The sequence below is a fragment of the Staurois parvus genome, unplaced genomic scaffold (assembly GCF_062004578.1).
Source record: "Staurois parvus isolate SC_StPar_1 unplaced genomic scaffold, SC_StPar_1.0 ptg000090l, whole genome shotgun sequence".
Lineage (NCBI taxonomy): Eukaryota > Metazoa > Chordata > Amphibia > Anura > Ranidae > Staurois > Staurois parvus.
This window is the reverse complement of record NW_028317886.1, coordinates 19746119-19760777: the sequence shown is the minus strand read 5'-3', so window position 1 is coordinate 19760777 and position 14659 is coordinate 19746119. Positions and strand designations below refer to the sequence as shown.

Here is a 14659-nt window from a genome sequence, read left to right as displayed (position 1 = left end):
GCCCGGTGCCTGCTGCTCCGCCTGGTGATCCGGTGTCCAGCCCGATGTGCCGCTGCCCGGAGTCCTGCCCAATGTGCCTCTGCCCGGAGTCCAGCCCGATGTGCCTCTGCCCGGAGTCCAGCTCGATGTGCCTCTGCCCGGAGTCCTGCCCGGTGTGCCGCTGCCCGGAGTCCTGCCCGGTGTGCAGCTGCCCGGAGTCCTGCCCGATGTGCCGGTCTTTGATATCCCGTCAGTTACCAGACCCGGGCGGTGGAACATTTTGCCCAGCTAGGACTGTTTGGAGCGTCCTGAGGCCGCTCCTTGAGGGGGGGGTACTGTCAGGAATGGACTTGCCAGTAATGGTGGGACTCACCTGCCTTGTGGGCTGCAGTACCAGGGCTGGCCAGCGGGTGCTTCCAGCAATCAGAGACTCAACCCTGCAGCCAGCCAAATACCTGAAGTTGATTATGCAGGTGTATTTAAGGGATGGCCAGACCTGCAGTCTCTGCCTTGGTGTGTGTTTTTCCTGGGCCCTGTATCTTGTTCCTGCATCCCTGTCCCTGTCTGATTCGTTGCTGACCCTGCCTGATCCGGACCTCTGCTTACTTCTCCTGTTTTATCCCTGGCTTGTGACCCCGACCATTCTCTGCCTGACCCCCTGTACCTACCTGCCCGATTGTTATTGACCCGGCCTGCCTGACGACGCTTGCATTGTATGTACTGTTATCTGTGGGTGGTTTGGTTTGGTTCGTTTGCACTGTGTTATGTTTTAGTATTGCACTGCGTTTATGTTTGTATTGTTAGTCTTTAATAAATTATATTGTTTATAACTTATCTGAAGCCTGCGTTTCCCTGCGTCAGTTCACATACCTCTGGTCATACCCCGGAGCCCTGACATTAAGTATTTGGTCAATATCAAAAGTTCATCTCAATACTTTGTTATATATCCTTTCTTGGCAATGACAGAGTTCAAACATTTCCTGTAAGTCTTCACAAGGTTGGCACACGCTGTTGCTGGTATGTTGGCCCATTCCTCCCTCCAAAGGTTTTCTATGGGGTTGAGATCTGGAGACTGGCTAGGCCACTCCAGGACCTTGAAATGCTTCTTACGAAGCCACTCTTTCATTGCCCGGGCGGTATGTTTGGGATCATTGTCATGTTGGAAGACCCAGCCACGTTTCATCTTCAATCCCCCTGCTGATGGAAGGAGGTTTGCACTCAAAATCTCACGATACATGGCCCCATTCATTCTGTCTTGTACATGGATCAGTCGTTCCTGGTCCCTTTGTGGAGAAACAGCCCCAAAGCATGATGTTGCCACCCCCATGCTTCACAGTAGGTATGGTGTTCTTTGGATGCAACTCAGCATTCTTTCTCCTCCAAACACGACGAGTTGTGTTTCTACCAAACAGCTCTATTTTGGTTTCATCTGACCATATGACATTCTCCCAATCCTCTTCTGGATCATCCAAATGCTCTCTAGCAAACTTCAGACGGGCCCGGACATGTACTGGCTTAAGCAGGGGGACACGTCTGGCACTGCAGAATCTGAGTCCCTGGTGGCATAGTGTGTTACTGATGGTAGCCTTTGTTACGTTGGTCCCAGCTCTCTGCAGGTCATTCACTAGGTCCCCCCGTGTGGTCCTGGGATTTTTGCTCACCGTTCTTGTGATCATTTTGACCCCACGGGGTGAGATCTTGCGTGGAGCCCCAGATTGAGGGAGATTATCAGTGGTCTTGTATGTCTTCCATTTTATAATTATTGCTCCCACAGTTGATTTGTTCACACCAAGCTGCTTGCCTATTGCAGATTCAGTCTTCCCAGCCTGGTGCAGGTCTACAATTTTGTTTCTGGTGTCCTTCGACAGCTTTTCGGTCTTCACCATAGTGGAGTTTGGAGTGTGAATGTTTGAGGTTGTGGACAGGTGTCTTTTATACTGATAACAAGTTCAAACAGGTGTCATTGATACAGGTAATGAGTGCAGGACAGAGGAGCCTCTTAAAGAAGAAGGTACAGGTCTGTGAGAACCAGAAATCTTGCTTGTTTGTAGGTGACCAAATACTTATTTTCCACCATAATTTGCAAATAAATTCTTTCCAAATCAGCCAATGTGATTGTTTAGATTTTTTTTCTCATTTTGTCTCTCATAGTTGAGGTCTACCTATGATGCCAATTACAGGCCTCTCTCATCTTATTAAGTGGGAAAACTTGCACAATTGGTGGCTGACTAAATACTTTTTTGCCCCACTGTAAAAAGGACCTTTGATTGACTGTTTTTGTATTGTTGTTTAAATTATATAGACAAGCGAATCTATGGAATATGCCCTGTATGGATTAATCTACATATGAACTGTTCTGCTCTTTGTCTCCTGACCAAGCGATTTATTGTTTCTCATGTTTTGGGCTTATGGCCCTCCCCCTTCTATTGATCTCTCCCCCTTTGTTGGGGTTGTTTCTCTCTGTTGTTTCAACTTTTGTGGGTTTCCTTTGGGATAGGACACCATTATATTTGGGACATCAGGATGAAAAATGGATGTGGATGCTCACTCAAGACTACTTTGTTGATTTCCTGTATGGGTGCTGATGCCCTGCATCCCCATCTATATCGATATGTGAGTTTGCAGAGCACAGTTTAAGGTTTATGTTTCTTTTATAATTTATTTAGCATGATTAATGATTTATGTATGTGTATATATGTATATTCTCTTAGCCAAAGCAACTGATCTCTTCGCCTCCAATTTTTGTGGTCCTGAAGAAGTTAAAAAGCGTCGACCTTTGGAGGATACAATGCTATAGAAGACAATGCCGATACTACTTAGGCTGGTTAGCCATGTATTACTTTTAAACAATGTCACTACTTCAATATGTACTCTAATAAGTGTGTAAACTTACAAATGCGAGTTTGTCCTATACTGTACCAGTAAAGTCCCATTATGTTATTTCTTGGTATTTTCATAAGGCCTGAGAGAACAGAAACTATAATCTACTGTATGACAACAGTCTTCAAGCTGTAGGAGGTACAAGATGGAGCCCACAAGAAAACTAAACTGAAGCCTTTCATCTGCAGTGCCCCTAGCAGCAGAAATGAATATGTCTCTTGTTTGAGAACTGCAATGAGAAGTACAGTGTTACCTGAATTGTATTCCAAGATTTGCTTGTCTTCAGCTGAGAGAACTTGCAATTAATTTAGGACTTTACATAAAGCCTTAGAAATCTATCATTAATGTCTTCATATTATTACGTTTGAATACCATGTCATAGATATGTTATTTATCACTGTAAAAGAACACATTCCACACTCTATTTTACATTTTCCGTCAAAAAAAAAAAAACACTTTGGAAAAAAATGGCAACATTTCTTCCCCCCCCCCCCCCCCCCAATTTTTAAGTTTTTCTTCCAGGCCTTCCCATCTCTAGTCCCGACATGCAAGGGTTGCCTTTTGGGTGCTGAAAAGAGCCACTCTAAAACAAGAAACCTGGGGCAGCATTCATGGTACTAGCTTAAAGTGGTTGAAAACCGTCACATAAACCCAGTGAACTGACTAGCATTTGATGATAGAAATGAAACAAATCTTTCTATATATGTTTATCTGCAGCCATTTCTTCTGTAGATCATTCTAAAAAGAGACAGATAAACTGAGACCATGCAGAACTGTGGATATCAGTCACAGGCTGTGTGCTGGAGCTCTCTGTTCTGCCACCTCTTTAGCACTTGGTGTCGGGAAAACCTGTCAAAAATGACTCATGCTGATAGCAGAGAAACAAGGCAGCAGAGAGAAATTAAACTCAGTGCTTTGGATATAGACAAGTATAGACGGTATAGAAAGATGTGCTTTGTTTAAATTTCATGTCTAAAGTTTACAACTACTTAAAACAGGAACATTAGCAAATAATAAAAGATAAAGAAGCTGCATATCAAGTAAGAGATTAAATCAGCTGCTGAAAGTGCTTAAAACTGAGGGTTTAATATCACTTTAAGCTTCGATATACATCAAACCCAAATCTCCCTATATTCTCCTAACGCGACTCGTTTAATTAAGGGACATGTACTGTATATAACAAGCAGGACAATCAAGGTGCATTTGCTTTAGACTGAATCAGCGGATGCAAAAGATAATTGTAAATGAGGATTGAGAATAAATTCCTCTAGAGTAAGGGTCTCCAAACTTTCTAAACAAAGTCTGTCCTTCATACATTTAAAGGGCCAGACTGTGGCCAGTGTAAGCAAAAAATGCCCCAATATCAATGGGAGTAAACAATGCCCCTTCATCGGTATTGATGGCAGGAATAGTGCCTCCTTGTTGGTATCAGGTCAGGTGAAAGAATAGTGCCCCATCTCTGCTGTCAGTGGGAGAAATAGTGTTCTGACATTGATATCAGTAGGAGAAATAGTGCCCCATTGTTGGTGTCAGTGACAGGAATTATGCTACACTGTTGGTGTCTGTGGAAGGAAGAGTGCCCCATCATTAGTGTTAGGAGGAGGAATAGTGCCCCATTCTTGATGTTAGTGAAAGGAGTAGTGCCTTGTATCTGATGGAGAAATAGTGCCCCAAGGGCTGGACAAAGGCAAGCAAAGGGCTGCCGTTGATCCCGGGCTGCAGTTTGGAGACCACTGCTCGAGTATCAGAGTTCTGGCAAATGCATGTAAAGGGAAGCACGTAAAGCAGTGGCACAGGTCATACACAGGATTAATGGGCAAACTAATAATAAAGATTTGCCCTTTCTAAAACAAGAATGTCAACAGACAACTTGGGTATAGCAACTGTAAGATTTGCCTGGTCATATTATAAATTGTATACATTTTACTGGATATTTAATTTCCCTCTAAAGAACACTAAATCCAGATGTGCGGCAAGCGGAAAGTACTCAATAAAAAGTACAGTAGACACAGCATGTGTTTACTGTACATTAGTTCATGTCTATAATGCTTTGCGGATTCTGTGAACTTAAAAGTACGCTGAGAAATGGCACTATTTAGGCTGTTACATGTAATGAAAGTGACATAATATATATGATACAGCAAGAAACAATGATGAAACTAAACTACATTAAAAATACAGGCAATTTGTTTTCATAAATCAGGAAAACGTGCATACACTAGCTTGTATATTTTGTATCATGTAGAACCAAGGAGCTAATTAAATATATTACATATCAGTGACATTTTAAGAAGGACTGATTGATCGGTTGCCTTATTCACTAAAAATTGAAAAACATATGACTGTTCATTGTTAATTATGGGTTTGAGATACTCTCTTCAGAGCTGGAGCCTTTCAGACTTTTATTTTCTCATGTTGCCCAAGACAGTTCAATTAATAGAAATTATGCCAATTTGTTCACTCTGAGACATTTCACATCATAAGGATTATACAGGCTGCACAGGTAAGTTTACAAGGCACATTTACAGAAATAGAAGCATAATGTCCTGTTAACCATAGGAATAGTGATTGGAACTAGACCAGTAACGCTGCATTTCAAAAAATAGAACAAAATCTTTGAGTCCAGCATTCAACCAAATCAGGCTAAGCTACATATTCATTTGCTTCTGTTAGATGAGTTTATGTGAAATCTCCATTAACAGATGTAAATAATATTGTAATTATAAATATATTGTAGCTAGATTGAAATATATTTAAATCATTGTGTACATTTTAACATTATACGACTCCTAGCTTCCTAGTTGGTATCAATTCACTATATCCCTCCCTCCTTTCTTTATGGTGGATAATATAATGCCCTCTATTTGCTCACTGTAAGTAGCAACTGTATATTGGGTGCAGCCTGATTTGAGGAGTCAAAGAAGGCAGTGTTTACAACCCGTGTGAGATGTGATCAGAAAAAAAAATGGCCTGAATATTTACAGTAACACCAATCTGTGTGCTCTCTTTTGTCTTTGGACACACAGCAGTCAGCATGACCACACCTGAAGTGGAGAGGTAAACTAACATCATACTTCTATTATACATTTATTGTAAATATGGTTTTGTGTGTAATTTGTGAATATCATATAAGCAAGGGGACTTACAATGTACATTGTGTGGTAAATACTGTTACTAGTTTGTAATATATATATATATATATATATATATTGGAACTCAATCAATAAATGTATATTGCACATGGAACTACCTCTTGTGAAAGAACTCTCAGATCTAGTTGTGTATATGTAAATACTCCTGCACACATCACATTTACACATAACCTAGTTAACACTTCAGAAGCGACATACTCCTTTAGCTGTGCACAAAAAGAATATCACAAACACAAATAAATCCCTGTGCCCTGGGTAGAAAATTGTAAATTAAATGAAAAGAATAGTGAAAATGTGAAAAAAATTTAATATAAAACTAAAGCGTCTGCCACTTTACCAAGTGTAGGACCACTTGCATAAAACTGTGAATTCAAAGAAAAGGGGAGCTGAACAAAATCACACATACTGTATATCATATAAGTGCAATAATACAATATTCCAATAGTCCCATGAATATATCAACATGATCACGTACAATATATTGCCAAAAGTATCGGGACACCCCTCCAAATCATTGGATTCAGGTGTTCCAATCACTTCGATGTCCACAGGTGTGTATAAAATCAAGCACCTAGGCATGAAAACTGCTTCTACAAACATTTGTGAAAGAATGCGTCACTCTCAGAAGCTCAGTGAATTCAACTGTGGTACCGTGGTAGGTTGCCATCTGTGCAATAAGTACATCCTTGAAATTTCCTTGTTGCTAAATATTCCACGGTCAACTGTTAGTGGTATTATAACAAAGTGGAAGCAACCGGGAACAACAGCAACTCAGCCACGAAGTGGTAGGCCACATAAAATGAGTGGGGTCAGACATGGATGAGCGAGTTTGAGGTGGAGGAACTTGACTGGCCTGCACACACAGAGTCCTGACCTCAACCCGATAGAACACCTTTGGGATGAATTAGAGCAGAGACTGTGAGCCAGACTGTCTCGTTCAACATCAGTGTCTGACCTCACAAATGCGCTTCTGGAAGAATGGTAAAACATTCCCATAGACATACTCCTAAACCTTGTGGACAGCCTTCCCAGAAGAGTTGAAGCTGTTATAGCTGCAAAGGGTGGGCCAACTCAATATTGAAGTCTAGGAACTAAGACTGCAATGCCACTGAAGTTAATGTGCATGTAAAGGCAGGCGTCCCAATACTTTTGGTAATATAGCTTGTGTGTTGCCTTAATATATTCTGTGTTAGCTAAATTTTAGTGCCTGCAATTCTAACCACAACTAAGTTTGTTAATCATATCACCCAATTTAAGATTTCATATCACAACTCAGTCTGTGTGTTTCCTTACAGCTGGATACCCTAGCACTTGGCCCCTGCCTTAATGTTTGACAACTGTGGTCTTTTGTGAACCTTTGTTGACTATTGCTTCTATTATTGTTTTCTAGAAAAAATTATTCTATGCAGTCCTTCACCAAACTTTTGCGCATCCTCCTGACTATAGAAGTTAAACTTAAAGGTCTGTAGTTACTTGGAAAGACTTTGTTCCCTTTTTAAATAAATATAGGCATTACATTGACCTTGCATCAAACTATTAGTACAAAGCCAGTGTCAGGTATCTACTGACGGTAGCTCTAGAGCTCCACAGACCAGATTTCCCCAGGGTGTGGAGTCTAAGCCCCAATCTGCTTGTTCACCAGATCCCCTGATGGTGAGGATGGACTTGGAGCAGACTGAGACCCGGTCGCGGCCCCTGGGTACACCCAGCTGTAGTAGAGGGAACCGCCAGTGGCACGTAGCAGGATGAGAGCCTGATGTGAAGAGGCAGAGCAGGCCAAGACAGCAACGGATGGATCCGTGCAGGATGGATGGACGGAACACACCGTGAAGCAGTAGCAAAGTCAGACAGGCCGGGTCGGTAACAGTGGAGGCGGAACAGTGCAGAGCAGCAGGCAGAGAATGGTCAGGTCACAGGCCAGGTTCAGCAGCAGGAGGTCAGATAATCAGGAACAGGCAGAAGAATAGTTGGATGAGCCAGGGGTCAGGGCAGGAGACGGTCAACAGCAATCAGGGTCAGGCTGGGTCGGCAACAGGATACTCTCACAGGAAAACAGGATAACAGGGAACAAGCAGGAACAAGACCATACGGCAACTTGAGCATGCAAGAGTCAGTTTAAATAGTGCGCCCTGCACTGTCATTGGAGCCAGGCGCGTGCCCGTGTGCACAAGTGCGCATGTGCGGCCGCGATTGTTGCCGTGGGCGCCTATGTCCTAGCGCCTGTATGTTAGTTCGCATTAGACTTCCGCGCATGCACAGACCCGTGCGCTGCGGAGAAACCAGAGATCCCTGACAGTCAGTCATTAAAAAAAAAAAAAAAAAGTATAAAAAGTATAAAAAAATTAGAAACAAGTTTGAAATAACAGAGCCGAACTCTTTGAGGACACACACAAATTGTAGAAGACACTCACCTTGGACAAGTCTCTAAAATTACTTGGAAGAGTAAGGTCCAGCTCTTCTGATTCATAGTTTGTGATGACCCATGGAAATACTGGATACTGATTTAAGTCATTGCAGGTCCGTCCTGTAAAGAGAGCACATTTAGGTTTGGGTGGTGTACAGAATCTGATACCAGAAATGCATTTCTATAGATCAGGATACACATGAAAAATATATATAATGATATGAAAACATGTTGACTACAGCTGCCAGATTACCAGCTATTGTGTTCAGGAACATCAAGTATTCAAAGTTTGAAATTTCTCTGTGCTGCCAACGCTGAGTCATATTTGATGCTTTAAATATCTGCCGAGCAGTAGCTAGGGAGATGCGCCTGCCAAGAATAAAAAAGACATACAAATTTTGAATCAAAAAACAGAAACAAACAGTGCTGACTGCATATGTTAATCCCCTCAAACTAAGGAAAACATAAAGAGAGATTTGTTTAGAGACATTTATAAACATCATACACAGAGAACAGTGGCAGACAGATCTATTAACTTATTTAACAATGACTGAGCCAGACAGGACAACAATGAAATCCCATGTAATCTTGTGTTTTTGTAAAAACATTATAGCATGCTCAAAGGATAAGTTTACCTTTTGCCCAAAATTAATAAATGCACATTTTTTTGGCAGTTAAAAAAAGCTTTGCATAGCTCTCAGCAGATCGCTGGTGCCATGCAAGTCTCCTGCAGACCTGTCAGTATATCTGCTTGCCTGTACAGTATGTACAGGCAAGCAGATATACTGACAGGAAGATTCAATAAACTACCACAGCGCTGTGGTAGTTCATTGAGAACTACAAGCTAACAGCCGCTAAGGCTGTCAGGACTTGTAGTTCATTCATTCATTTAAAAAGTTACAGCTATCATGGGGAACTTCTACCTGTACTTCTGTTACAGGAAGGGGTGGGGGAGCAGCGGGCAGTGGCTGCAGCACTGTAAACATGTTACATATTCCACCCTAAAAATTGGTGGAACATGTAACATGTTCCCAAAGGTGAACTTATCCTATAAAGCAACATATACTTTTAAACAAAAACACCCTGTCAAAAAATGTTAAAGACACAGTAGTGACCTAGGGGTTGGAGGAGTCGAAGAGCCCAGTTGGGGGGTACATTACCAGATGCAAGCATTTGATAGCAGTTCTTCAAGAGACTGAAGATTTCACACACTGCTCCACTGAAAGGTACGTTTGCACCACCTTCTTTTAGTGTGCTTTTATTTTATTTTTTTTTACAAGGTCACTTTTGGCATGTGCGATATAACACTGTAATAAAAACCCATACAATTCCTCTTGATATCTCATCTAACAGTACCTATACATATAGTATGCGCTTTCGATTGTCTTGGTACTCTAGCAATTTCTAGATAGTAGTTGTGAAAACGCTGTGTAAAAATCTACTTTATGCATGTTTTCTTTTGCTTCCTTAATCCATTCGTAGCCAAAAAAAAAATGTAATAATTTGAAGCAATCGGAAAAGGAGGGTCATTTTGTATCCAGACAGAATGAATATAGAAAGAATGTAAATCAAGACTTTATTTCACAGCTAATATCCAGAGATTGTAAGACAGCTGGGAAAAGGAGGGAGACCTTAAAAGAGGCTCTATGGACAGGTACTGTAAGTATAATAAGAGAAATGGAGTGGGTTACTTTGATGCTGATCCCCGAGCAGATAAAAAAACCCACTGATGTAGTAATGTATGCACTAAAAACTAAATCCACCAGTTTACCAGCATTCCTCTGGAGAGAACTGTGCCAGTTCACATTGTGTTAATGTCAGTTCTCAACCAAGGTACTCAAATGACTGGTGGCATTGCTAATCACATATGCAGCATCAACTGCAACTGCAGATCTAAACAGAGGCTAGGATGGCCCCGGCCTTGGCTAAAAAGGATAGGAGGGTTTAGTTCTATGTGAATTTCCTTTGTAGAGATTGAGTTTCATTCTGACATGAAAGAGTACATTGCTGTTGACCAATGTAAAAAATAGCAAAATTAAATTCACTGTGATTAAATGTTCAAAAGCAATAAAACCCAAAAACTTCAATGTGTGTAACAAACTGAAGGCTGATTGCCTATGATAATCTGCTAACAGTCCTCATTTTAAGTGGCCTCTAGGACTGATCTGATGTACCACAGAGGAAGATTCTGTGCAAAAACAGTAAAATTATCATCTCTTCAGCCTTTCACAACAGAAGAGAAACTGCACTTTTGAAACAGAAATGGAAAAACACTGAATATGAAAACTTATTGCAAAACATACACATTTTCTAGCGCTATAAATCATGTCTGGGCGAACGTGGTACAGCTTTTTAATGGTTATTGCTTGTGCACTTTCCTTCATACATATTTATAATGGGTATATGCATAATTCATGGGTTGTGTATCTTCATTTAAAAATCAGCACTGTTTATATTTTATACTCTTATTTAACTTATTTTTTATAAAACATAATAAAAAGAAAAATAATGAGCAAATGCAACAAAATTTAAAGTTGTATTAAACACAAAACAAAAATGTAATCTATATCAGATTACTAATCATTAGATGTGGTGGCGGCATTTGTTTTTTGGCCAGTAACACACCTCCTATATTAGAGTGCCTACACTCTGGATGTGAGAGCACAGGGGGCACCTTTGGAAAGCAACACAGTCAATCTGGGGGAAATGGCGTGTTAGATGGACTAGCAAGCAACAGTTTGTTCCTTTAGGAATAAAGGTTTTACATAAATAAAATCTGATTATTGTAAGCACCCTGCCAATGGTAAATGGTTTGTCCTAACCCTATAACTGCTACATCCGCAGTACCCCTTGTTCTGTTGAGAAAGCCTAAAAAAGAAACCAAATGCAACCATCACATTAAAGCACTGGTAAGCTGCAATATAATAAATGTTTGCTTTTGGGTTTAATACTGTATAAAAAGTAGAGCACAACTCCAAAACTCAATTATAAAGTCAGTGCAAAAGATACATGTTAAAGTTTACCTAAATCAGAAAGGCAACAAAGAATACTACAATAAATTATTTATGTGTGTCGCAGTAATACAGAGTATGGTAGTCTGACATAGATCCCCATAGGTCACCTGGTTTGAGGAAGCCCAAAATTCGTGCCAATTCCAACTCTGGGGAGGCAGTGAACCACTTTTTTCACAGTAGATTGGTCTGGAAAGTTGAACATGACAGCAACTGTATATAGGAAACAACAGCAGCAAAATTTAGTTTTATTAAAGCTTGTATACATTCAGATTTTTTTTTAATACACCAAGGTTCAATATCTTTTAAGATTCAAAAACAAAGCTTCTTGTATTACAGTAATTTTAGCCCTTAAGAGATGGGATCCATGAAAAGTGGATAGCAAATTGGAAATGGCACAAACTAATTTGTCTCCAGGACAAAACAACTTAACTGACTAGTGAAGAAAACAAGGTACCTCTCATACTGATTTTTTGCTAAATATGACAGTTTTTATATACAACAATTTTACTATACAAGATCCATATCCCTGTCTAAAAGAGAATATATTGAAGACCAACAAATTATTCACACTCTCATTTTAACTATTCCAAGATATTTCCTGCAACTTGTGTTATACAGTGCAATTTAACCAGCAAGTTACTAATGTTATCAAGTACAACATTACAACTTAAAATGAGTAGAATCCACACTGATCTGGTGACCTTCTCATACAACAGGGGTGAAGCATAGTGTACCCCCGGTTTTCCTGTGAGTTAGATGCTCTTTGCCATAGACTTCTATTATGTCCCGAGAATTTGATACGCTTTCTGAAAGCACACCAAAAGTTCTGCATCCCAAGCTGTCGGAGAGGTGCACTAGGTCAGTGTAAAACGGACCTAAGTTAATCATTTAATAATGTCAGCAGGTCACTAGAGGGAATGTACTTCCTGGTGCTTATGCTGTGTAGCCTCCTTTCCCTATCTATGCTGTCTCAGTAATCACATTCAAACTTTAAGGGTCCTTTTCACAATAGGTGTGTTGCGACTATGCTTGGCAGCTTTGCCCAGTGTAGTTCCAATTCAAGAAAGCCTTGCTTCTTTCTCATACCACCTGAGTGTGTGCTGACAAAGGGAAGCATGCAGCACTTTTTTAAGCAGAGCCTGAGATCACGCAATCCAACAGAACTTGTCATGTCCACTTTATGTAATGGCTTTGCTCCCTAATTCCCTGTAGTTGTAGATGGTGGCACTTGTGCAGCTGTGAGGAATTCTTCTTTGAACAGCTTCATCTTGTAGAACCAATATTATGGCTTCTACAAGGAAAAAGGGTTGGAAGAAAGTTGATGTGAGGTGCTAATTTCATTGAAATTCTGACAGTCACCGCTCTCTGCTCACAGCGGTGGTGAGAACTCAGCGATCAGCAGTCATGTGGTCACTGAGTTCTCACACTTAGAGCTGGCTAGGGACAGATGCTGCATCAGACCGATGCTGCATCCACCTAGGTAAGTATGATTTGGAAAAAAACTCCTTTTTTTAACCAGCTTTTTAAGAATATTTGCCAGTAGTACCTAAGGTAGTATTTTTCAAAAGGTATGTATCCTCATATGTTCCCCCAATATTTCCCATTACTGTAGCAGTATAAAACCCATACAAAAATACAAAAAGATTAAAACCAATGTTTTATTTCTGTCTGCTAAGTTTTTTACAACCTCAGTAACATTTAGCGCAAAATGAATAAAATACAGGAGTAGAATAAGATTTTTAGCAATTATTGACTTTTTTTATAGTTATATAATTTGAAACTGTAGAAGTAGATATAACTGAAAATCACTTGTAAGTAAATATAATTTTATGAAAGTGCATCATGGATTAAACTCCATACTAGCTGCATACTAGCATTTTTTTAAGCTCCTAGAGTCTATTATGAGCATATTTTTTTTTCGTCCTGGAAGCTAATACTGTTATCCTATGTGTCCATGCACAATATGTTATGCTGGAAGCGTTTTTCATGCTTCAGTGTTTAGGAGCAGAAAACCATTTTTTTGTAGAGTTTTTTTTTCTGACAGAAAAAAATAAACGCTTTTAAAATGCTACTACAAGCCGGCCCAAAAAAGCTATTATCTTTTTTCATCCAGCATTTTTTTCTAGCGTTTTCTGAGTTTACAAAAAACACTAGTGTGCATGGAGCCTTAAAAAAAATTTTGATGCTAAATATTTATATAACGTTCAAATTTGCATGAGGAGGCTCTGCCTCCTGCTGATTGTCTCATTTCACTAATAAGGTCTCTCAGGTTTAAAACAACAGAATCTCTGTAGTCTCTAATGATCTGAAAACGTACAAACCACCTGGTAGCCAGGGACCATGTCATCTTTGCCAAAGTTTTGACATAATGAAGCATTGAGTTGTAGTTTTCAGTCATGGCAATTGATATCCAAATATAACACGACATTTAGTATTGCGGACGCGTGCTTTTTTAATTGTGTGCACTTTTGAAATTGCCTGTCTGCATTATACTTCTATTAATTAATACTATAAAAAAAAGATGTTTCTTCTTTTTTAAAAGCATTATAATTTTTAGCTCCACATGGCAGCAGTGCAATTTTGTGAATATCACACAACATATTTATATTTACCACATTAGCAGACAATAACTATATTGCTTGGAAAGTGATAGTAATATGATTCACTTTTCTAGGTTTATATATAGCATATATCATAAAGGAATATAGAAATGCAAACAAAACATGTCTCGTTAGTGCTGGGACAACATCACCATGTGCCCGAAGATGAAAACTGCACCCCCCTTCCCAGCACAACTTCCCTCTTACCGGACACATCCCCAGTCTCCGGGGGACGGGGCCAGTAGCAGCACACATGCCAATATGTTTGTATTGTTTTTGTCATGCAATGAAATAGCACCAATGTTTGTGTTACACTGCAGTGAACTGCAACGTTTAAGATCAGTGCACAAAAATTGGGCTAACAAAAGGCAAAGGAATGCTTCTCCGGCCTATGACAGGCCATCATCAGGGCAGCTTCCAGACGGGATAGATCAGGCGGGTTCAGGCTCACGTTCGAACCAGGGGCGGACTGACAACTCATGGGGCCCCCAGGCAATAGGGAATCATGGGGCCCCTGTGTCCTCACCAACACTCAAACCACACCCACAAAAGTCTATGAAAGGTACCAGGGAGATCTCATGGGGCCCCCTACTAACCCCAGGCAGTGCCTGAGTAGCCAAATGGTCAGTC

General features: G+C 40.4%; 1 protein-coding gene across 2 annotated transcripts in view; it reads right to left on the bottom strand.

The window, feature by feature from the left end:
* The window catches only part of LRBA (LPS responsive beige-like anchor protein), a 970380-nt gene that overhangs the window by 265928 nt on the left and 689793 nt on the right, over positions 1-14659 (bottom strand). For both annotated transcript variants that reach the window (XM_089670467.1, XM_089670468.1), the window contains exons 41-43: positions 11537-11639; positions 8669-8784; positions 8423-8535 (exon numbers count right to left, since the gene is read on the bottom strand). In XM_089670467.1, coding sequence (XP_089526593.1) covers positions 8423-8535; positions 8669-8784; positions 11537-11639 — 332 coding nt within the window. The remainder of the gene's footprint in view (positions 1-8422; positions 8536-8668; positions 8785-11536; positions 11640-14659) is intronic.